General features: G+C 50.8%; 1 protein-coding gene across 1 annotated transcript in view; it reads left to right on the top strand.

The window, feature by feature from the left end:
* Positions 1-25221, top strand: part of ITGA9 (integrin subunit alpha 9) — a 345274-nt gene that overhangs the window by 250996 nt on the left and 69057 nt on the right. The window contains 3 exon segments of the mRNA XM_045436561.1: positions 11827-11913; positions 15586-15665; positions 23017-23106. Coding sequence (XP_045292517.1) covers positions 11827-11913; positions 15586-15665; positions 23017-23106 — 257 coding nt within the window.

The following is a 25221-nucleotide window of genomic DNA, read 5'->3' as shown; positions in this document are numbered from 1 at the left end:
AAGGAGGCCAAGGAAGGTATATTGAAGTTCTCGGGGCGGGGGAGGAGAAAGAAGGTGGGTAACTTCGGCCCAGAGTTACAAGTGACATCTCAGTGCATCCCCATCAGGGTAAGAGTTCCCCCGAGGGGATGGGAATTCCCAAGCGTGGCCATCTCTCTCTCCCCGTTCACAAAGAGTTGCTGTGTGTGCACGGCCGTGTGTGTGTGTGTGTGTGTGTGTGTGTGTGTGTGGAGAGGTGCGAGGGGAGAGGGAGGGGGCCCTTCCAGCGCTGTGGACCCTTCCTCTGCCCTGCTGTGAGCGGGGCGCTGTGTGGTCAGTCTAGCCCGCTGAAGTGGAACTAAAACCCAGTGTGGAAAGCAAGACAAATGAAAACGTTGTCCAAGGGAGAATAAAGAACGAGCAAAAACTGTCTGTGGGGGAGACACCCAGGAGATGACAGACGGAGGCACAGAAAATGCGGATCAGCCGATTACTTTTGCAGCGTCAGGGCTTGGGAGGTAATGAAGAAGGCAGTCCATGCGCCGGTCCCCTGCCACCAAAGCCAGCTTCTGACATCACGAGTGTCGGAACAACAAGTTCAGAACACACGGGCCCCGAGAACGTGTTATGAACCTGCGGCTCACCTTTTTTTTTTTAAAGAGAACCAGGAAAATTCAGATCTTTTACAAACAACTCCAGCAAGATTAAACTTAAAACCTAGTCATTAAAACAACCAAAAGCAACCCTTACTCTTTGTGTGTGTGAGTCATTTTAAATAATTGGCCAATTAACTGAAAATGTTGAAACCAAATATAGAGAAAGCCAACCATAATCCTAGAAAACCAGGACACTCCCCATGGCGTTCTTGAAAACACAAAAAGGACACATGACATTAGCATTTAGTTACAGTAGAGGGCCCTTCTCAGTTCAGTGCTATAAAACGGGCTTCTTCTTGTTCTTTTTTAAATTTTTTTATTTTTTTTTTAACTTGAGTTTATTTATTTATTGAGAAAGAGAGAGCGAGCGAGCAGGGGAGAGGCAGAGAGAGAGGGAGAGAGAGAATCCCAAGCAGGCTCCACGCTGTCAGCGTGGACCCCAACGCAGGGCTCGAACCCACGAACCGTGAGATCATGACCCGAGCCGACACCAAGAGTCGCGGGCGCTTAACCGACCGAGCCACCCGGGTGTCCCAACTTGCTCTTGTCCTAATCTTGGTATTGATACTCAAGGTTCTTGGTACCAGGCTTTTCCTTGGCATGTGAGCGATCGGAACATCCTGAGATACAGCCTGTGCTCTCCTCTCTGACCTTCCCGTGGGCATTCCCTACACCTCGAGTCCTCAACCGGTGTATGTTGCTCTGTTAGATCAGCCACCAAGGCCGTCGCTCTACGTCTGGTATTTAACAGGAAGGCTTGCTTAGTACCTCCGTGCTTGGCACCCGAGATTAGTCCACTAATGCCTGGTGAGTACGTTAATAACGGAGCGTAAGTCCCGCAGGGACCCGTTTGCCTTATTCAGTCTGCTAGATACAGTTCTGAATAAGAGGGCCCTCAGCTAGATCTTGCCATTTTAGGAAGAGTCGGTTTTGAAATTTTTTTTTAAATGTTTATTTATTTTTGAAAGAGACAGAGACAGAATGCGAGTGGGTTAGGGGCAGAGAGGGAGACACGGAATCCGAAGCAGGCTCCAGGCTCTGAGCTGTCAGCACAGCGCCCGACGCGGGCCTCGAACTCACAAGCTGTGAGACCATGACCTGAGCCGAAGTCGGACGCTCAACCGACTGAGCCACCCAGGCGCCCCTATGAAGAGTACTTTTTAATTTGAGTTGCTCATCATTTGTAATAGTTTTTGACCTCCGTGTTCTGGATTTGTACAGGGAGCTCAATTTCTGCCCATCGAGTGCATCACTCCCGGGCAGCCATCATACAGGAGTGAGTATACAGGGGTCTTTCGTCCAGCAGCTGGGTCCTTCTCCCTCCCCGCAGGCTGGGAGCACCTCCTGGGAGGCAACAGGGGCCTGCTTGTAAGAGCAGCGAAGGACAGCAGGGCTGCTCAGCAGACAATTATTAAATGAGAGGACGAACAAAAGAATGTGAGACGTAACAGAAAACACGCGTCTCTCGTACATGAGAATTATTCTGCAGGAGCTGTTTCCCATTTGAGACAAAATAAGAAACACTTGTTGAATGAATGGATGGGCTTCCTCGGGGGCAGCAGAAGGCGGGCACCCATGTTGGCGCTGGCCTGGGTCTCTGGAGTTCGCCTCTCTTTGCCACTTCCTGGAGGGCATGGGGGCTCCAGTGTGTGAGGCTCCCGTGTGAGGCAGTGTGGGACCTATTGACAGGTGTTCTGTCCTCACGAGTTGGAACCCAAGGAAAGCACTTTTTTTTTTTTTTACCCCCCTTCAGTCTGGGTCTCAATCTCTTAACCTCCAAAAAGGCAGTGACTCTCCTAGCCCTTGGGGTCTGTTTCAAAAGCTGGCATCGTACCTGTGCTTCCGATGATTCCAAATCCACGTGTTCTGACCCTGCTTCTGCTCTAAGGAGCCCCGCTCTGGAGGGTGGGGCCTGCCATCTGCATCTTGAACAGTGATTGTAATGTCATCTCACCTTTGAGGGTGTGTAACTCGAGTGCACGTTGGAACCCCCCGGGGAGCTTGTTGAGCAAATGCTTGCCTGGGCTGTGTGCCGTGATTCAGTGGGTCTGCATCAGGGCTCCACCTGAGTCCTTTTTAGAAAGCTTTCCACGTTAGACATGGTCTTTCTAGCACTTGTCATGCAAATTGGAGAGAAGTGCCCCCTCTGGTGGCCCACGGCCTCTTGTCGAGGAGCAGGATTTGAGAGCAGCCGTGAGCTGCTTTTCAACCCTTCTCCCCCCTCAGCTACTTCTCTTGTGCAGTAAACAGCCTACACAACTGCGCATGATATCCCTGGCTCCAGCTGGTTCCAGTGCATCCTCCCGTCAGAAACCAGTGAGGGGTGTTGGTTGGTAATAACCTTTGAAGGTTAAAAGGTTAAAAGCAAACAAAGGATTCACCTGGAGTAGCTTGTAGAACAGATTGGGGAATAGCCGAGAGCAGGGCATCCACTAAGAGGGGGCTTGTGCTGGTCTGGATGGGAGGACATTAGAGCTGATGTGTAATGGCAGCAAAGAAAGAAAAAGGAGGGAGGGATCATTCTAAAAGAAGATGCCAGTTGTTTAAGGAGAGTCCTGAGGTGTGTCCAAAAGCAGCTAAGTGGACGCACCAACCAGATGGAAGAAACGAGTCAGCGGCTGGCCCCAGGGGCGTGCCTTCGCCGGCCCATAGCATGCCCTGTCCTCTCTGAGGCCCCGTCTCCTCATCTGTGGCCAAGGGGAGTTCGTCAGTGGCTGTCTGTGTCCTAGGCGCACAGCTTACCGCACCAACTGCTTGTGGAGAGGGGAGAGGACGGGAGAGGTAATGGCCAAGTCCTTTCATATCCCCTCCACCCATCCTGGAGACCACCTTTGCCAGCTCCTCTGTAAGCTGAGGCTTGGACTGTGTCCCTCTGCCCGCGGCGCTCTCGGCGACCGGCGTGTGCTGTGCTCGGGCACCGAGGGGCTGGGAGTGCAGGACGGTCGGCGTTCCTGGGACAACTCAGACAAGGAGAGTCGGATGTTGAAGGGTAGACGCCCCGGATTTCTCACCCGTCCGTGGCATTCCTGCCCTGGGGTCGCCTCCCAAATAGAGGACTTGCAGCCCAATCCTTGTCCCGGCGTCTGCTGTGGGGGGGACCTAGATAAGGGACATGGGAATGGGCAGATCTCCAGCTCCAGAAGAGTGTGTCCTCACACACGCAGTAGCCCTCAACATCAGCCGTGTGCATATTTTTCTGGAGGGCGGGGAGCATGAGGAAGGTGGTCTCCACTCTTGTTTCCTGAGCGGGTGGGCTCAGTGATGCAGAGCAGTGCTTGTCACATGGTCACGATCAGAGGCTACCTGGAGGTCGTGTTAACATACAGACTCTAATTCAGCAGGTCTGGGGTCCGACCTGAGAATCTGCATTTCTAACACGTTTCCCAAGTGTCGGTGATGCTGCAGGTGCAAGGAACACACTTTGAGTAGCAACGCCCTTCCTGGCGCAGTCCTTTTGAAAATGGGTTTCGAGTGGGCAGGAGTGTAAGCGGGTTTGTAGGTGGGGTAAAACTCTTCACTGTTAGTACATCTCTAACACCAAGATTCCTGGCCAGGATTTTAATAAGTAACCCTCAAACACTGAATTCCTGCAAACACTTAATTCCTTTCTCATGCAAACACCACTCATACATTGTTTTTATGCCCCCGATGTTAAATTCTTTCCTGCAGGTTCCGGAGAGGCCCTCACCCTATTGATTTTCCAGCCAACCTGTAGGGAAGAGGAAAAAAGAGTGAAAGAAAATCGAAATAATTTGATTTGTGAGATAGAATTCAACTTTGAATTCTTGGTTGATGAAGAATTTGCAAAATCTGGGAACTATTTTTTTTTTAATCTAAGAATAGAAAGCGTGTTTTTAAAAATCTAAGACAAGACGTTGCTTCTGTTTAACAGGTGGACAAAGTTCCTAGATGAAAGTCAAATCATTACGTCTTAAGGCTTAAAAGGCATGGCTTACTGATCTTTCTTTGCGGGTGTCTGGGTGGCTCAGTCAGTTGAGCGTCTGGCTTCAGCTCAGGTCATGATCTCACGGGCCCTGGGTTGGGGCCCCGCGTCGGGCTCTGTGCTGATGGCTCAGAGCCTGGAGCCTGCTTCCGATTCTGTGTCTCCCCCTCTCTCTGCCCTTCCCCTCCTCATGCTCTGTCTCTCTCTGTCTTTCAAAAATGAATAAACATTAAAAAAATTTTTTTTTTTAAATCTAAGACAAGACATTGCCTCTGTTTAACAGAAGGACAAAGTTCCTAGATGAAAATCAAATCATGATGTCTTAAGCCTTAAAAGGCATGGCTTACTCACCTTTCTTTGCACTTTGGGCTTTTCAGTTAGAGCTGCCTGATTTCTTTTTGTTTGTATTCTCAAGTTCATATCCCTGTGGTTCCAAAGGGAGCAACCCCCAGCACTGAGGGAGGTGTTTTTATTTGTGTGCACTTTGTGAAAATATAACGATTAGCTCTATATGGGGTTGATGTAATGCACCAAAGGGGGACATGTTACAGGAATAAGCTTATTCAACTCATTTCTAATTCATATTGGCTTTTAAAATGTAATATTTTTACTCATTTTAAAGCTTTCAAAGCACTATTTTCTAAGGGCCAAGAGGACTGTTGGGAAGAATACGCCTGGCTCCACTTGGGTCAGATAATTGCTCCTCCCTCCCATGACCAACCGACCTACCTACCACTGACATCCCCCTGCCTGTGACTGGCTCAGAGTTGCTTAAATTGCACTCACCAAATTCCTCGCCAAATTCGAGGACTTCACGTCAGAGGGGAATTTTGCGTTAACAGTTACACGGTTCGTCCGTCTCAAACATTTGTCCGGACAGTAGTTCCTGCTTGTTTCACTTTTTTAAGCGTGAAAAGAACAAACCCAGCACGGTCTGCGCCTTGGCTGCCCAACGGGGTTTTGACAAAATTTGAGAAAGGCACTTGTTTTGTAGCGCTTTCTTTACCCCGTTCCTCCAAACGCCCCGTGTGTGTGGGTGATCATCTCTGGTGCCCTGGGCTGCTCAGCTGCCGGCTCCCGCCTGGCAGGAGGTCTGTAACCACGGACCCGGCCTTGCCAGGCCATCAGCCATATTTGGCATCTGTAACATATGTGCCAGGTTTGCCGGGTTGTGCTCCCCGCCTTTAGGCTTGGTTTCCATGGATTCTTCGGGGGAGGGGGAAAGGGGGGCCTTGTCCGTTCCTTGTTTGGTATTCCCCACCCAGGCCCCTTCTGATTCATTCTTACGGTGCCAGCTAGGAATGCCTGGGCAAGCGACGTCACTGCTTGGCGTTCCAGTTTCCTCCTTGTAAAATGGCATCAGAGGGGAAGCTACCACACAGAGGAGCCACTTGGCACGTAGTAAGCCATTACTGAGTAGGGGCCATCTGTGGATTCCGTGCTTATGGCCATCGGCACCAGCAGAGTCCTATAAGGCAGGTGTTTTGCCTTCCTTTGACAGGTGAGGAAACAGAAGCTTAAGGAAAGGATGGTTAATTTCCCTGAGGACACATAGCTGTTGCAGACCTGAGCCAGTAATTACAGTTGGGACGCTAACTTGTGCACTTTCTATGCTGTAAGCCCATGTGGTTTTCTTCTTGGGTAGGAATTTCATGGGCCCCGTCCCAAAGGATTCCCTTCTGAGAATAGGACTGTTTTTTCTGGTGAGGCTCAGGCTGACTCATGGTCAAATGGGGCCAATAAAGTATTTCCTGGGAATAAACTCTCTTTATGTTAACGCAGTTGGCCAACTTATTGGGAACCCCCGCTCACCTCTGAGCCCTCGGTTGATTAGGGAATTGGGGATAAAGTGCTTCCGAAATTTACCCGAATTCTGTATTAGCTGAGTTAACATGGAGGTCTCTCTCACCAGCTCATAAGGATCACACCTCAAGTGCCTAGAAGGAATGGGGAGGGGGTGCCTGGGTAGCTCAGTCGGTTCAGTGTCTGACTCCATCTCATGTCTTGATCTCAGGGTTGTCTGTTCAAGCCCTGCGTTGGGAGTCCCCACTGGGCATGAAGCCTACTTAAAAAAAAAAAAAAAAAAAAAGGTGGGAGGAGGAGATCTTAGATGAACACTAAATTTCTAGACTGGCAGCCAGACATGGGAACATGAGTGTCACCTTCAGTTTGACAGACACATGAGGAAGCTAGAAAATGAGAAGTCAAATTTCAAACTTCTGCGGGTGCCTAGCCCTTGCCCGGACCTTGCAGATATGCGGCTCGCAAAGAGCGCTGTGTTGGTAGTCAAATAAAGCACACTCCAGAATGAAATGAGATGGCGTGTGATTGGGAGGAAGGAGTCCAAGGAGGCTCCCTAACCTCATCGTCTGATTCTTCTTGCCAACCACTGCACGTTACAAACAGGACTGGGGCTTGACTCCACCGGCCAAGCTCCCGGGCCTGGGACAGCTGAGGTATGTCTGGAAGAAAGGGGGACTTTGCCAAGGCAAGCATCGCCCCTGCCAGGCAGACCAGCAAATGAACTTCTTCTTGCAGTCCCTCCATCCGAATCCTCGACCATCCAAGGCCCATTCATTTAATCAATGCAAACTCAGGAGCCCCTAAGTGCCAGGCACGGTGCCAGGCATCGAGGACACAGAGGCAAATGTGCATAAACCAAGTATGCTTTTCATCACGTGTTCTAGAAAATGTTCATTGATGTTTTCCTGATCCCGAGAGTAATGCGTGTCGGTTACAAAAAAAAAAAATTAATTCAAATTGAATCACTTAATCTCCAGGGAGAAGCCCCGATAGCATTTTATGGTATTGGATATTCTTGTTAGCCAAGGAAAAGTGGGACTGGGAAAAAGGCCAGTTATGTGAATCTTCTTAGAATAAGATCCAAAATTTCAGAGTAAAAACCTTTTTTCAGACTTGATTGGGTGTTTACTTGAAAAGTAAACTAGGGGTGCCTGGGTGGCTCAGTTGGTTAAGCGTCTGACTTCCACTCAGGTCACGATCTCATGGTTTGTGAGTTCAAGACCCATGTGGGGCTCTGTGCTGACAGCTTGGAGCCTGGAGCCTGCTTTGGATTCTGTCTGTCTGTCTCTCTCTCTCTCTCTCTCTCTGCCTTCCCCCACTGGTGCTCTGTCTCTCTCTCAAAAATAAATAAAACATTTTAAAATATTTTGTTAAAAGAAGAGGAAAACTAAAAATTATGGAAATAAGTTTATATTATCCTACATTTAACAGTCCTTGTCGCACTGGAATTATAATGTCAAGGACATCTTAGACCCAGGGCAAAAGCTTATTTGCTTTACTAGCATCTTTAAAATAACATGTTAATTTTGGAGACGAAGAAATCGAGTGCTAGATAGGCAGCTTTGGGGTGTGAATATTCCTATTATATCATAAGGTAATATTCTTTGTTTCAGATTTTGCCTTTTTTTTTTTTTTAGGACAATCACAAAAGGGTCATTTTACAAGGGTGTATTTTTTCCAAGCACTTCTCTTGATCTTTTTTATTTAAATCCATATCTTTGGAAGCATCTTAAAGTGTTGTCATCCAGGGATAATTATCAGTTAACCAACCTAAACTCAGCCAGATCGAGATTTATCAGTGGCTTTCGGTGGTTTGAGCAGTTTTCCAACATCACTTTCGTTGATTTCATGAAAGCCTGCTTTTTTTTTTTTTTTTTTTTTTTTTTTTTTTTGCAGCAAGGGCTTCGTTTCCCTCCGCAGTAAATTTGTACCGTATTTGAATTGGGTCATCAGATGTCTACACTGTCTGGCAATCAGGGACAAAGGGAGACAGTTTGTTCACTGGTCCGTGTTCCCAGTCAGCTGAGAGCTGGTCATCATAAGTCTTGCGACAGTGACAAAGTTGTGTTTTCTAACCTAAAGTCAGGGTAAGCAACGATTGGGACATGGGGAAAAGCGGAGCTAAGGAGACACCTGGTGTCTGGAACCTCGCCCACCTACCTCCTGGCGGTACGGTACCCAGAGCCGGGCAGAAGTGATGAGCAACCCCCAGTAGGTCACTATTTTGAAACCTCACTGGGTCTCTCTGTGTCTACAACGTGCCTGCCCCTGCCAAGGGGGCGAACGGCTCCATAATAAGCCTGTTTTCCAGTTCTGCGCTGGGCATAACGTGAAGCCAGAACAAAGAGGACGTGATGCTGCTTTGGGGTAAATTGTTCCCCTGGCTGGGCGGGGCTATACAGATTTTATTCACTGCAGATAAGAAAGCTCTCTCTTGGTGAGTGTGGATTTAAACGTGACCAGTTAGCATTGTAGGTTCCCCTTGCATTCCCTTTCCTCACCTGAGACCAAATGCCCCGTACTTGCCAGTGACTCCCAGTGCCGGGAGCCTCAGCTCTACAGAGTATTGCGTGAGGTCAGGTTCACCAGAAGCAGAACCCGAGCTGGGCGTTTCCGTGCAAGCGATTTATTAGGGAAATGCTCTGGAAAGAAGCGGAATGAATGGAGCAGAACGGGACAGAGGAAGGAACCAAATGGATGTGCTGTCAGCTGGAGGCTGCTTCAACCTAATCCCACTGGAACCCGAGTTGCACAGCAGAGCTGGTCTCACCTGGAGGCAGAGGGATGGCCTTTTGCGCCCATGCCAACCACAGGCTGCAGAATCCTTGCGGGGAAGGGCGTTGTAAGCCCCCGGGCGAAGCGGCTCCCATTCAGCCGGGAGCTGATTGAACCCATGTAGTAAAGGGGTCCTCGGGCAAGCACCCACACCATCCGTACAAGGAGTCACGGTGTTTGCGTACTTCACAACTGTCGTAGGAGAGCGGGGTGCGGAAATAGATGACCCCAGCAGGGCTGTATTGGTGCCGACAGGCAGCAGAAGGGTGATGCATGATATTCCTTCCTGTAGCGCCACCAGGAGCTCATGAGTCATGAGTCGTACACTGAGCGCTCCGAATCCCAGAGAGGTCTGTGGTTTTTGCTCTTTCTGCTTAACCCCACCAAGATCCAACCAGAATTTTATAATCTCTAGTAGACTGAGTAGAGTGACAGAAAGAGTTAGACTAATGCAAGAAATGCTGGCTTCAATGTTATTTTCTAGCATTTTGGAATTAACAGAAAGAAAGAAATTCAGCAGCTCTTGAATAATCGATCAAAAGCAATCTTAGGCCAAGGCCAAGAAAACCAAGGGCTTCTCAAGTACCAGAGCAAGTTTTTGAAGCCACGGTCATTCCTGCACACTCACGCAAAAACTAAAAAGGTCTTTGGGGCAATAAGTCTTTATTTCAAGAACAGGTAGACCTTTGACTTGAATTGAAAACCTCTCTCCTGGAGGCGTCTGGGTGGCTCAGTTGGTTAAGCATCCAGCTCTTGATCTTGGCTCAGGTCATGATCTCATGGTTCGTGGGATTGAACACCACGTCAGGCTCTGTGCTGATATTGCAGAGCCTACTTGGGATTCTCTCTCTCTCTGCCCCTGCTACACATACTCGTATGCTCTCCTGCCCACGTGCGTGTGCTCTCTCTTACTTTCTCTCACCCTCTCAAGTTGAAGGAAGGGAGGGAGGGAGAAAGAAGGGGAAGGAAGGAAGGAAGGAAGGAAGGAAGGAAGGAAGGAAGGAGGGAGGGAGGGAGGGAAGGAAGGAGGGAGGGAAGGAAGGAAGACCTCTTTCCTTCTTTGAAAGGGATTTCTAGTGGGGTATTGAACTTCACAAAGGGAGTTTGGAACTAGGTTGAATAATCGTGTAATTTATATACATGCTGGGATGCTCTTGAGAGTAATTATACCCATGACAGGTATGAACGGGAACTGTGCCAGGGAAACTGAGAGTCAGCATCACCTAGGCTTGGGCTCGCTGCCTCTGATGCCCACAGGCTGATTAGCTAGGATTTCAAGGAGCTTCTCCTTGGGCCAATGTGGACTCTGCTTCTGCAGGGAGGAGTATGAGGAAGGGGATGGTGACAAAGCCACCACAGTGAATCATTAGGACCAATCTTTGGGATATGCAGGTCTCGAGACAGCATTTGAGAAACTATTCTCTGGTTTCCTTATCGAAATTGCCAACACGTACCCCCAGGCTCCAAGAGCAGCCCCTCACTCTGACGTGTAAATGTCGGTTTCTCTGCTGGGAGGTCTCTTCTTTCTAAGCTATGAGCTCTTCAAGGACAGGACTGACATCTTTCAGACCTGTGCCCTTCACACTGATCATGGTAGGTGATATGCTGACTCAGCGAACCCAACAGATGCTCAGGGTCTGTTCTGAATCCTGTTCCATTTCCATACTCTGGGTGTGAACTTAGCACCCATGAGTATTTGGTGCCAAGATGCACGAAGTAAGCCTTGGAAGCAGGACTGAGAAAGAGTGTTCCTGATAGTGGGGACAACTTAAAGAGAGGTGTAGAATAGCAAAGGGTGTTCGTAGAATAGTAATGTGTATGCTTATTCCCTCTAGAAAATCAGAGCTGTGGAATGGAGAAGGAGACAGGCTTTAGAGTGCACCAAGAAGGCACATGACCTCATTGAACTTTGGTGTCCTGGCCTCTAGACACACAGCAAGTGCTAGTTCTGTGCCTTTGCCTTCTCCAGAATCTGCAACATACCGTCTCCCCTTGGAAGTCTTGATTTGGCTTCAGTAACTTGGATCCTGTGGGTTCTGAAGAGCCTCTTGGCTTCCCTGTGTTGTAGACACAGGTGGAAAGACAGCAGCTGGCCACGACCCCTCTCCTGGCTTTCTCAGGCCACCGTGTGTAGGGTCCAGCCCTGGTGGGCTACACAAGGAAACTTCTCCTTGCCCTTGTACCTGGGCAGGCTTGCAGGGGCCCTGCTCAGCCCTCACACACCTCCTTGGTGTGTATTTTCCTTAGAGTCTGTCTTTCCAAAACTAGCAAGACCTTGAAAGGCAGGATTCGAGTGTGGGCTTAGGAGAAAGTGTCCAGAAAGTGTCCTGTTGTCTTTAAGCCAAACCTTTGGAGACATCCAGCTCACGTGCGGCTGGTTCAGTTTACCAGGAGAGCACCGGGGTTCAGAGCCGAAACATTAGTTAAGAATGTCCTGGGTACCTGCTTCCCTTCCCAGGGGGACCATAGGTAGGGTGGGCCACCAGAGGAGGGCTAGGGGACTGGGCCTGGTCCCAGGTTCCCCTCCCACCGGAGCCAGCAGTGATCGTTGTCTGGGAACTGCCCCAAAGAAGGACCGTGTTTGCTAAAGTCTCGATCTGCCTCTCAGAGGCCACTTACACATATCTGTCCACACAGCCAGCCCATCCGTTGGTGCTTTTTCTCTTTCAGGAGGAAATGGGCATTTCCTGTGAACTGCTGGAATCAGACTTCCTCAAATGCAGCGTGGGATTTCCTTTCATGAGGTCCAAGTCAAAGGTAAGGGGCAGATACAGGGCACTTCCTTCACAGAGGCCCCCAGCCCTTCCCATCAGCCACCTGCCCGGTCAGCTGCACCCCCACCCTCAGTCTTCCTCCACAACCCTGCCCTGGGCAGTGGCACCCCAGGGGCCCTGGGCACATGTTCCCCTTTGATCCACGTGACGTACCCTGAATGTGAGAGACGTACCATGGCCTTGGGACTTGGGCAAGCCCCGTCTGGTTGGCCTTCTTGAAAATCTTGCTCTGGGACATTCCATGCCACTGTGAGAGAGACAACATAGGAGAAACGTGGTCTGGGCTAGTGACCTACCGTTCTGTCACTCCCCTGGGTACTCAAAATTTTCTGAAGAGACCTCATAAAATTCTTAAAACATAAATACTGGTATTGCATTTTGTTTTTTTAAAGTGAAAGAAATTAGAGTCACTTTGGCATTTATAGGAACCCAAATTTTCTGAGCTTAAATAATGTGGTCATGGTCCAGTATATTCAAACATTCATGGAACATTCTGGTGTATGCCAGCTTTATAAGAATATGCAAAGATATGTAGAAGATGTGATTTTTGGAAGCAAAACTAGGATCTAAAAGATCAGGTCTGCCTTTTGAAATGGAAGCTATTTTTTTCCTGCTACGATTTGAAGGAAATTTCACATTCCTTTGCCGAACATCCCCCCCACCCCCAAAAATGAAAATGTAATCCTCCCCTCCCCTCCCCCTTGTCATAGAATCAAATTGTTTTAATCTCCAAGGCATTTTGGTCCCAGTACCTGGTAGCTGTTTTGCAAACCATTTGTGAGAATATTCTAGTGACAAGAAGGTTTGCTTATTTCCTAGCAAATCGCTCAGACCCTTCAGTCTCATTGAATATGTCTGCTCCAAACTACAGTGGCTCTTACATCTGTGATTTCTAACCCCTCTCCTGCTCTGTTGCTCATTCTGTCCACAATCATCCCAGGAGAAGGGATGATGTAGCTTCCCCTAGAAAACGAGTTACAGGGGCACCTGGGTGGCTCAGTCAGTTGGGCGTCCGACTTCAGCTCAGGTCATGGTCTCACAGCTCGTGAGTTCAAGCCCCACGTTGGGCTCTGTGCTGACAGCTCAGAGCCTGGAGCCTGCTTCGGATTCTGTATGTCCCTCTCTCTCTCTACCCTCCTCTGCTCATGCTCTGTCTCTCTCTGTCTCAGAAATAAATAAACATTAAAAAAAGAAAAGAAAAAACGAGTTACAAATAGCCAGCAGGACCCTGGCCACATCCCACCCTGAACCCTGGACGTGATTGCCCCGTGGAAACATACATGGCACCTCCACACACAAATTTAATTGAAATCTTTTCAGCAACAGAAAATAGACTTAATTGAAAAACAGTAGCAGTTGCCATTTCATTGTAAAATCCAGCCTGTATCCCAAATCAAACCTAAGGTGTGTCTGGCTAATTTTAGTTTAAAGATTACGTTAAGAGGAAAATTTTATCCCTTCCATGTACGGATCCAGGATCGCTTACCATAAAGAGAGGGTATGTAGTCATAAAAATGAATATAGCGAAAACAAAGCCACGTTGAATTCGGAAGCATTGAATTTTGTCAAAATTCATTAACTCTCAAAATAGTCCTGGGAACCAACAGAAGTATGAACGTTGGAAAGTTGGATTTTTTCCCAGCTTGGTAATGCTGCTACCTTCCTCCCACGTACAGAGGCTGAAACCATAGCGACCCTAAACCTGGAGACAGGAGGTCTAGGGGTGAGTCCCTGGAGAAGGCCCAAGAAATGACACAGCGGGGACAGGAACTGCCTCTCTCCGTGCCCGCCTTGCCCTCCCCTGTGCCTGAGACCCTGTGGCTCATCAGGCTGCAGACCACCTGCAGAGCCTCGTGATAGCACCGTCAGCTTGCTTTGTAGGCCACGCGTTTCCGTCGGTCATGACCAGCCCGCCCAGTCTCCGGCCTTCCGTTCTCCCAGGCCCCCCGTCTCTGGTTTTGGCTTCTGACCTCACCTGGGTCTTTAGTGTGTTCAATTCCGATCTCCTGCCAGTTCTGACCCTGTGCTGGGACAAGACCCTTGACTTTCCCTTCTTTTGTGTCCTCCAGCTCTGCTTCCCATCCCGTCTCCATGCCCCACCCTCCCTGGAAACTAACAACCCCTGCTGCAGCAGAAATTTCCGTCCAGAGAGGGATGTCCAGTATACATTGTATTTGATGGGCCAACGTCCGTTACTTTCAGGTAGCATTCAGGGCAGTTGAGTCCAGTGTTGCAAAGTTAGACCAGTGCCTGGCATTAGTCATAAAGGAACCCAAATATTTACATATGAAATAATCAGAGACTCTCAGAGCTTGGTGGAATTTAAGAACCATTTTGTCCAGGGGCACCTGGGTGGCTCAGTTGGTTAAACATCCGACTTTGGCTCGGGTCATGATCTCGCGGTCCATGAGTTCGAGCCCCGCCTTGGGCTCTGTGCTGACAGCTCAGAGCCTGGGGCCTGCTTCAGATTCTGTGTCTCCCCCCACCGCCCTGCCCCTCCCCTGCTTGCACTCTGTCTTTCCCTCCCTCCCTCCCTCCCTCCCTCTCAAAAATAAACATTAAAAAAAATCGCTTTGTCCAACCTCTTTTTGTTGAAATGCAAAGAGGTTGAATGTCTTGGCTGAGATCACATAGTTTGTGGCAGAGCCTGGTTTTATAACCCTTACCCAGAGGCCCCTCCCACATTCCCACAAATGCCCAGTATGTACCTGGTGAAAACCATTTGTTCAGGGCGGTCTGCCCCCAGTCACAGGATGCTCACCCCTGGGAGTACCTGAGACGATTGTAGGTCCCGAGATTATTTGAGGCAGAACAGGGACACTGCACTCAATTGACTCTCAGTGAGACAGGCATTACCTGTTCAACACCCTTTCTCCCTCATCGTATGCAGAAGAAGGTCTCTGATAGTGCTGGCATGTGTTTCACACCTCCCTGTCACTTGCTAATCTCCCTCTCACCAAAATAGAGTGGACCTTCCGGCTCAGGGCCTTCAGCAGGCAACAGAATGCTTTGTTTTCATTTATTTTTATGACAGTCTTCTCTTAATGGTAAGGGACCCTGGTTCCCATCTGTGATCGGGAATAGAAATTTTCCTGTCTTTAGGGACCCCTAGGTGGCTCAGTCGGTTAAGCCTCCGACTCTCGATTTCAGCTCAGGTCATGAGATCAACCCCTGCATCGGGCTCCTTGCTAACAACACGGAGCCTGCTTGGGTCTCTCTCTCTGTCTCTCTCTGTCCCCCCCCCCCCCCTCTACTCTCTCTCTCTCAAAATAAATAAACTTAAAGTCTTTAAACAAAAAGTAAGGCAGGGAAAGTACAAAGTAAATGACACAGGTGATACGATATGCAGATGTTGCAGACTTTAGGAAGGTGGTGTGTGAGTGGTATTTAGAAAGGTGCCTGGGTTAAAGGACAAGCCTATCACTTCCTAGGGAACCCCAGTTGCTGAAAAGGACAGCGTGCCTCTCACCAGAGCGCCCTCCGGGCTTGGCTTTACTGCTAAAGCTGTATCTCTGGCCTGGCAACCAGAAAGATACACGTGAAAAATAAAGCTTGTCATGCAAGTGGGCTTCCAGAGGTCATAAACTGCAGAAGACCGTAGCGGTTAAGTTCAGAATGCCTGCTAACGCCAGGTGTCACTTTCTTTTCCCCCTAGTATGAATTCAGCGTGATCTTTGACACCAGCCACGTGTCTGGGGAAGAGGAAGTTCTTAGCTTCATCGTTACCGCTCAGAGGTAAGGGGGATTTCATGTTTTTTTTTTCAAAGATAACAGAGTTGTGCACATGGGAGAGGACACGGCCAGGTCATGCTTTGATGAGGCTCAGGACGCTGAGGAGGAAGAAACAGTTCAGCAGTGAAGCCCCAGGCCGCGGGGTGGAACCACATCTCTCAGGGGTGGTGCTTGTCTAGCTCTGCTTATGCGGCTACCGGGCCAGACGGAGCTCGGAGTGTCTGGGGATCATCCAGTCGGAGCTGATGATTTTTACAGCCAAGGAGAGACAGACCGGGAGAGGTGAGGATTCTCAGCCAAGCTCACGTGGCGGATTCGTTCACAAACTTCCCCCGTGGGTTGTCGGACGGAGTCAGCTGTTTCTCACGAGCACACCGTTGCATTCCCTGACGTGGGGAGAGGGCCCTGCAGTCAGAGGGCCTGGCCGAGCCCGTGGTCACAGGCCCCGAGACCTACTCCGCAAGAGAGAGCTTGTCCTGGAAAACCTGTGGGCCGACAGTGAGGGCGGGGGGACGATGCAGGGCAGCTCCTGCCCCCCGCACGGTGCTCCCGCCCCTCTCTCTGCAATGTATCCTCGAGCCCCAAGGGCCTTGGGGGTTGTCAGCTGCCTCCACGAGCCAGGACCCACACGCACCTTGAAGCGCCATCGGGGTAGCGGTCGGCTGACAGCTGGGATGGACGGAGAGGTATTTAGGTGGGTGAATAGGGAAAAAAAAAAAAAAGCTTCAATTGAGCTGTAGGGTGGACACCCAAGGCTATTGAATTTTCTTTTTCTGGAAATGATTTTTTAAACTCACCGGAAATGTTGCCAAGTGTAATTCAAGAACTCCCACATAGCCTTTGCCCGGTATCACCCGGCGGCCACACTTTGCTCCATTTGCTTTCTCATTCTCTGTGTGTGTGTGTGTGTTTTTTCTTAATCATCTGGAAGTAAGTTGCAGAAGTCATGCCTCCCTCCCGTAAGTACCTCAGGGGGCACGTCCTTCTTAAAGGAAGCCATTCTCTTAAATAACCACATAGAGTTAGCAAATTCAGGAAATTTGCCGATACAATGCTGTTATCTGCAGTCTGTGTTCCAGTTGTCCCAGTCGTCCCAGTGACTCTTCAGTCACTTTTCACTGGTCCACAGTCCGGTCAAGGATCACGCATTGCGTTCAGTTATCATGTCTTATCTATAGTTGCCTTAACCTCCAAACAAACTTTCATGCCACGAGTCCTAAGTCCATCCTGGAGGTGGTCTGGCGATCTGAACCAAACGCCCTGAAGGCCAAGGTCAGGCAAGGACCACTGAAAAAGGTGAGAAAACAAAACGAAGAACCTGCATGATTAATAGAGGCCAGGAAGTCGGAAGGCCAGACACCGAGTGAGCGGGCAAGGACTGAAAGTCAACCAGGGAAAGATGCTCTGTGGAGTCACAAGGTTATTGGCACAGGGTTCAGACCTGAAAATCCGCAGGATCTGGGGTGCAGAGAGAGGGAGACAGCAAGCTCAGCTTCGTGAAACTAACCCAAGCCTTCCTATGAGGAGAATGCCCTCAGGAGATGAGAATGACAATCCTAGAGAAAGACATGTCCTAGACTCTTCAAATGAGCCCCGTTGGGGCCAGCTCAGGGGCGACGTGCCGCACAGGATAACAGGCACCGGCTCAGCCACGTCTCCGGCCCCCAGATACAGCAAGAGTCACGCTTGGGACCATCTGCCCACCCCCCGTGCACGATCGCCAAGTGGCTGTCATGGGCCAAGGACCGAACTGGGGCTGAGAGGGATCCTGGATGGGTGAGGGGGAGTCTTGCATCCCATGCAAGGGGGAGTCTTGCATCTCAAGAAGGCTCCAGTCTGGAGTTGGAGGCAGACACGCAGCTTCCTACAGGGGAGGAGACAGGAACGAGCGAGGGCAGGCACGCTTCGCCCCTTCAGTCTGCAAATGTCCGAGCACTTCCCACAAGCCAGTGTGCTGCTTAAGACACTGGCACAGCCCCTCCTCCTGGGGAACCAGTGGGCTGGTAGCAGGGGGACAGATAATGAGCAAATGACTACGTAACATCAGTCAGAGACCAGGAGACAGCGGGATTCATCCAGCAAGCGGGACACATTCGCCGGCAGTCCTAAAGCATCTTCTTTTTGTCCTGTACTCTCTTTAAGCCCACTCGGGGGGGTTGGTTCTTTGGCTGTCCTAGGAGGGGGTCCAGGACAGTCCTGTGCATTCTGAGGTCTCAGTCACTTCAAGCCTCACAGCAGATTCACAAACCTGTGATTAAGGTGTCCCTTGAAATAATCAAAATTTGATTTAAAGTGAAGGCTCTCGCCCCTCAGGGTGGGCAGGCGGCAGAAGGGAAACCTACCTGCCTCCCTCTCTGTCTCTCCGTCTCTGTCTCTGTCTCTGTCTCTGTCTCTCTCGGGAATGGTCTTGCTTTCCTCCAGGGATGCTGCTCCTGCCCCCTCTTTCCCTGGGAGAGTTCCCGGGCCCCCCAGGCTCGCAGCAGGGCTTGTGGGAGGTGTGTGTGAAGCAGGAAAAGTGCCCGTCCCTTAACAGGTGCTGGTGTCTGCACTCCCCCGGCCGCAGGGGTGTTCGCAAGCTAACTCTTGCCTTTGCACAGCCAGCCCCCTGCTGCGGGCTCTCAGCTGCTCTCCCTCCTCATATCCTCCAACCTCAGCCTGTCCACAGCTAGAGACCCGTTCAGCTGAGGCTACCCTCAGGGACGGGACCAAAGGGGACCCCACACGGGCTCTCACACAGAGTCCTTACTCAGTAGCCTCAGCCCTGCTGGTCTCTGGATTCTTCATGCCCCTCTCTCTTCACTGGGCCAGGAGAGGGAAAGCCAGACGCCTTCCCCTACATTCTCTGGGGATGCACCCCACCCCCCCACCCCACAGCACCCTGTGCTGATCAAGGTGCCCTGAGGCCTGAAAGGGCAGACACCCTGCCCTCACGAGCACTTCTCTCTAAAAGCTGTTTCTCCAGAAATCCTCCTTTCTCTGCTAGTACATCCTTGACGTTTCAGCTTGGATTTTTTGCCCCCGACCGTAGGAAATCCTGGTCTGGTGCTTTCCTCTGAATCTTGGCATCTTTTATACCCCAGCCAAACCATGCATCGGAGCGAACACACTATCACCTCCCCCCCACCCCCCCCCACCCCCAGGGATTGTTGAATTTTCACAGACGCACCAATTCCCCAGAGTCTCGGACTGAGATCCTTCCCAAGCCCTGAGTCTTTCCGTTCTCTGCAGTCCATGCCGGGCCCCTCACGAATGGCTTTGCCCTCAGGTATCCCATCTCCATCTCTAGCCGCTGGTTTGGGAAGCTCAGGTCGGTCCCCAACAAGCACAGACCAGCAGGCACCTCCGGTGAGATGCAGACACAAAGAAGCCCTGATTGTATCTCCCACTGCCCTTCGCTTTTGTTTTCCTTTGAGGCCTTCCTCAGTCTCCGTGTTATTTGAAGCTCGCAGCATTCAGATTCCCTTTCCCTTGGGAACGACTGGCTGCCGGAAGCATGCATTTTCAGAGCCCCTCCGTCCACAACCACGGTCGCCTCTTTTGGCTTCAGTGCCCCTTTCTGTATTTTCTTTCTTTTCTTTCTTTCTTTTTTTTTTTTTTTTAAAGCATTATCACTAACATTTCGGAGAATGTTCTCTCTCCTAAAACGAAGAGCGCCGCATGTCACAGTGCTTATTTGGCTCTTTTTCCCTCGCGTTTTCGTGTCCGACATCCGCTCCAGAGGCAATGACTCTCTGGCCTTCGGTTCAGCACTAGTCGGACGTGGTGAACACACACTAAGCGCATGTAAAAAGTAGACGTCAATACCAACAGCCGTGATTGTTCACAGCCAGCCCAGCAAGCCCGGAAATGCTGCAGAACCTTCTAGCCTGGCAAGGGGGGACCGCGCCACGGGCTACTAGCGTTTCCACGCCGATGACCATTGGCGGGGCTTGCGAGCTTCGGGCTTGTGTGAGACTTGGTTATTTCCCATGCGTACTGTTTGAGGATCACACGGTTCCCGGCCACCTAAAACGTGACTGCGACCTAACAGAACTGCATACAAAGCATAGAGAAGATGGACTCTCTTCCCATTGCTAGAACCCAGAATGGCGTCCCCGGGGGATGGTATTTACCAGAAGAGTGTGTTTTCAGGCTGAAGACGCAGAGGCACGGCGTCGAGAGCTCACACAGGAGAACCTAAGACCCATGCAGGTGGTGGGCATTGCAGGGAACGGAGGGGGGTTCGTGAGCCATCTCTGGGGAAGGCTGGGGAAGATGACTGACGGAGGAGATCCGGCTGGGCCACGGAAGGCCCACGTAGCTCAGGAAGTCCGCCCTCCATCCCAAAGGCAGAAAGTGTTTGAAGCGGGAAGTGACGCGTGCCACAGTTTGCCCACAGAGCACGAGATCGTTGAATTTAATAAAAGGAGGCAAATGGCCGATCAAACCTGGAAATTCTCATTCTCCTGCTGAGTCTTGGATCCACAGAAAACCCTGTGGTCGGGCAGACCCATCAGAGTGCACTCTCCGTCCCTCTCCACCTGGGACAGTCGATATTCCTGGGCAGGAAATAAATGACATTGGAAGCGACTTCCCTGGTTAAAAAGAGGAAACTCCACCTGCCTTCCAACCCCACCCAGAGCTAATCAGTGGTCAGAGAAGGAGAGCCCCCGGGCACCAGGGTGAAAACTCTTATCTGTTAGAATCGCATGTCCGTAGACTCCAGCTGTGCCCATTGGAATCACCCCAGGGGGCTTTCAAAGCTACCTACGTCTGGTCCACCCTGCAGAAATTCCGGTTTATTGGTCTGCATGACATCTGAGCTTCGGCAGCTTGAAATAGTCTCATCAGGTGATTCTAAGAAGCAGCCAAGGCTGAGAACCACTATCGGGGTCCCTGCCTCTAGACTGGGCACATTTCCACTCAGCAAACACCTATTAAGCGGGTACTACGTCTCAATGCAGTGCTGGGCACATAAGAAATCATGCTAATAACTTACTAAAATCAAGAACACCCCCTTTTGTGCATTAATACTGCTACATCGCATCAGGGGACACGTAGTAGTGGCAGCTTACGTAATTGAAATAGAATCTTCTAGCCTTTGAATCACAAACGTTAAGGAAGCTGTATTATATGTTAAACATGCAGCGGAATATCAGCCGGCACTCGTTTCTTGCCAGATGGTGGGAAAACTTGTCTCACTGCCCCAGAGGGCGGCCTCAGCTCTTGACTCCCTGCTATGACTGAAAGATCCCTAAAGCCCCTTATCTTGAAAGCCACAGTTAAAATATCAATCGTTCAGTCCTCCCCGTCGCCACCCTTTGAAGATCTCCTGCCTACTTGTGGATTTAGGAGGATGTAAAGTTGAGGCTAAACAGTCCTCCAGAGCTCTCTCAGCAGCCTGGCTCTGCAGACCCTGGGAAAGCATCCCAAGTCACGAGCTTGCAGAGTGACCGGAAGCCTTTTGATGTCTGGCCTCTGTATCTCAACTTTTCAACTTCAGCCGGTCTGGAGCAGTCACTCGATGACAGATGAGACCGTTTGGGCCCGAGCGGCCAGCAGCCACAGGTGGCTGCACAATTGGTAGGGCAAGGGGTGGGGCTTCTTTCAGGAACCCATTACTCAGACCTGGCAGGATGCCGGGTGTGGGGAGGGGGCAGGCCAGGGCGTGACTGTCCCATCCATTCTGCAGCCTGGTGGGCCTCTAGCAGTGATTCTAAGGCTTTTATTGCCCCCCCCCCCCCCCCCCGGGGAAGGAGAGGCCAGGTGGGCACCTGACAATCCGGCTTCTGCAGACTGGCTGCCCTCTGAGTGATGGATGTCACCCCATATGCGGAAGACGGATGAAGAGCCAGGGGTCAGAGTCACAGAGCACCATTGTTTCAGAACAATAGGAGAAAGAAGGAGAGGGGATGTGGGCTGCTATTTAAGTATTGTTGCCTTTAGCACTTGCTGGTGGGAGAGGAAGGCAGTGGGGGCGGAAGGAGGGCCGGGAGCAGGCAGGAACTCTGCCTGCCTCAGGGAATGGGGGTGGTGGGGAGCGATCCAGTGAGCCGTGCCCAAACCTCAGCAGGGCTCCGAGCTACTGCATTCCACCCCTGGAAAATGAGCTTGGCTTCCAGCCGGGGTCCCACACTCAGGCCATGTGGTGGAACCCATCATCTGGGAAATGTAACAAAATAGTGAAAGCAAGTTCCGTCTTCTCTCTCTCTCTCCTCCTCTTCTTCCTCCCTCTCCACAACCTCCCAAATCTCCTATCAGATTTGGAGGAGGAATCACGATGGAAAAGCCCTCGTTTGGGAGTCAGACTGACCTGGTTTGCTCTGGGTCCCTTTGGGCAAGCTCCCTAATCTGTCTGAGCTGCTCCTTACCTGTCAGAGGTGGGCAATCCCTTCCGGGGTTCCTCTTAGGACCCAGTGAGATCATGCTGTGCAATATGCCTGGCACAAAGCGGCCACCCAACAGCATCAGCCTCCTTGCCCTCCCTTTTCCAGAAAGACCTCAACAACACTCCCCTTTCTCGCTCCAAAGGGGACACCTGTATGTGGACATGCCGCAGCCAGAAGTCTCCAGAGGGAGCCCCCGTGATCTTTCTCATGACAGGATTGGCCAGGGCCTCTCTCCCGGGCTCGGCTGCTCGGCTCCATGGCTGGTGGGTGAGGCCCCCAGCTGAGCAGCAGCTGCTCAAGTCCAGCAGACCCTTTCCCAGCGGCAGTGCCCGCACCTTGCCGGCCCGCCGCTCGCGGAACAAGCACTTACAGAAGTCGCACGCGCTGGCGGTGTCCCGCCATAAGCGTTCAGCACTCCCCTTGCCCCTGCACCCACCGGCCAGCTTTCAGCTCCCCGCACCTGCCCCTCTGCCGAGGCTTTCTCTGGCCAGAGCCCACCCACTTGGGTGCGTGGGGCAGGTGCCAGGAAATGCATGCTCCCTGTCCCCCGAGTGGCGGGTCTCAGGAGTCCGTGGACAAAGACCCACCTCCCTGGGAAGACTGAGTTGGGAAGACGAGCTGTGTGTTCCACGCTGCCTCCCAGATGCCCGTAGCCAGACCAACCCCACTACAGAGCCGACCGCCTGCCCTGTGTGCCTTCTTCGTCTTCCTTCCCTTCCCCGTCTCCCTCCTCCACTCCCAACTGGTGTCTCCGGGGGTCACCTCCCCGACACACTTCCTGTACTCACGTCTTGGGAAGGGGATCGCGACCGGGACAACACAGTGCCCACCGTGACTCTGTACAGGGACCGGAAACAGAACTGAGGACACGTAAGGTGCACAGTCAGCCCTTGGAGGGTGACGGACTGAGGTCTAACTCGGAACAAACAAGCTTGCTGCCGGGTAGCTAGCACTGACTGGCACTCACCCGTCTCCCTCCCGCGCAGTGGCAACGTGGAGCGCTCCGAGTCCCTGCATGACAACACCCTCACGCTGACGGTGCCGCTGATGCACGAGGTGGACACGTCCATCACTGGGTGAGTAGCCAGGCCGGCCAAAACGCAGGGGGACCCCACGGTGGCACACCGGGCCTTGCTTGTATTAGCATGAGTAGCCGGGAGTCCGGGGCCCTGCCGGTCCCACTTCTTCCCAGCTTTGAAATGCAGGGCAAAAGCTAGAGCTACTGGCCCGTGCCCTCCTCCCTGCTTGTTTTCTCCTCTTTCCCAGCTACCCACCCACCTGCTGGGTAGCACAAGAAGTTGGACGGCAAGGTGAAGCCCCATAATTTCTTTGAGCGTTCTGTACACCTTAATGTGCGTGTTTTCCCAGCACCCACCCCTCCAGAGTGTCATCATGTCTGGGATTCAAATCTCAGCCGAACGCTGCTGGGCCGGAGGTTACAGCCAGATGTGTCCCAACGACCCTGGCTGGCTTGCAGAAAGGTCCACCTTTCCGATCAGCTTCACAGTCAGCGCTGGCTTTGCATGTTTCTGTTAACCCCTTCTGCAGAGCCTGCGGTGGCTCTGCCCGACATCTGTGGTGGTCCGGAATGGGTAGGGAACAAATCCAACGGGCACGGCGTCTGCCCCGGGGGAAGTCCACGGCCACTCAGCGTTGCTGGCATTGGAAGGCAGGGCTGCAGGCCGCAGACTGCAGGGACCCAAAGCAACCGGGGTGGTTTTCAGCCAAAGCCCAGGCCTGGAAAAATGAGAACTCAGTTCCTGTTTCTGGCTTCAGAAAACAGAGCACATACCTCTTTGATAGTGGAAAAAGGATTTGCACAATTAAGTGTAGATCAAATGAGGACCCACTGAACCCCTGCCCCGATGCAAGCTGAACTTTCTAGAGGTTCAGAGTTTCTCATTTTTCACTTCTCAAGTGCTTCTGGGTCCTGGCCTTGGCTAGAAGCGGAAGTGTTAACGCATTGCAGAAGGGCCGTTCTGCAAGAGTTCACATGCCGCTGGGTGCCTGCAACGAGCCTCTGGGAGTGCTTGCCCTCTGGGCGTTCTTGTCAAGTCTTTGAGACAGGAGGCATCAGAGGAATATATTTGCAAGTTAGCATAGATCTGCCTCTGTTCTATTTTTAACCACGTGCGGTTTATTTACTTGCCTCATCAGAGGCACGGTGAGAATATGGCCTGAACCAAGCCCTGCCCTTGGGGAGGAAAGAGAAAACACTGGATCCTGTTGTCAGGCCCTAGGAGGCCTCATTGTGGAGGCGTTAACAGCCCCCACTGAAGCCATCAGTTACACACACACACACACACACACACACACACACACACGAGTCAACCTCTGACCTTTCCAGGAACGTAAAACAAAGCTAGTTTAAAGGAATCAGTTCTTGCCATTTGGTAACTCCAGAAACTCACTACATTTCTAAAATAATACATGTACGTTGGAAGTAGATGAATAGCTGTCCGTTCAGGTTTGGTACCAGAAATCTTACATTACCGTGTGTGAGCAAGCGAGTGGCTTCTAGAATGTCATCTAGAATCCGTGATTTGTCTCGGAATTCAAGTGAGTCCGAGCTTGGTTTCGTCTCAATTTTGTTCACATGGGCAATGTGGAAAGCATCGCTACAAACTGAGCTCGAATTCTTAACCACATCTTAAATAGCCACTGTTTGAAGTCTGAAGAAAAATGCTATCATTGAACAGACTCGGCTTTTAATACCTAATTTCTCGTGGTTTTGGTAGTCTGACATTTAAGTTGTTTTAATGAATCTGTCGGAGTGGGGTGTAGGACGCCAGATACATAATTCATTTATATTTATTTCTTAAAAGCTTGTCCTGTTATTCCTCAATCCCCAAAATGTTTTTCAAATGATAAAACAGAACATGTATAATTTTGTGATCCAGTTAAAAAAAAAAAAACAACAACAACAAACAGCTGAACTCAAAGCTACCATTGTCATCGTCTTCCTTTTAGAAATGTAATCTCAGTACATATTTGTATGTGTAGTTTATTGATTTAATATAAAACAAGACATTCCTGGAAGCTTCTGTTTAGGAAAACATAAATCTGGCTGTGTCCTTTTATAGGAAAAAGAAGTAACAATTCCAGAAGGGAAGGGTTTGGTGAAGACACTGGAGGGAGCAAGGTTCTAGATTAAATAGAGACAGAGGTTTGGGTTCTCAGGACAACTGTGA

Source organism: Leopardus geoffroyi, chromosome C2 (genome assembly GCF_018350155.1).
Source record: "Leopardus geoffroyi isolate Oge1 chromosome C2, O.geoffroyi_Oge1_pat1.0, whole genome shotgun sequence".
Lineage (NCBI taxonomy): Eukaryota > Metazoa > Chordata > Mammalia > Carnivora > Felidae > Leopardus > Leopardus geoffroyi.
Note: the sequence above shows the minus strand (reverse complement) of the source record. Positions and strands in the feature narration are given on the sequence as shown.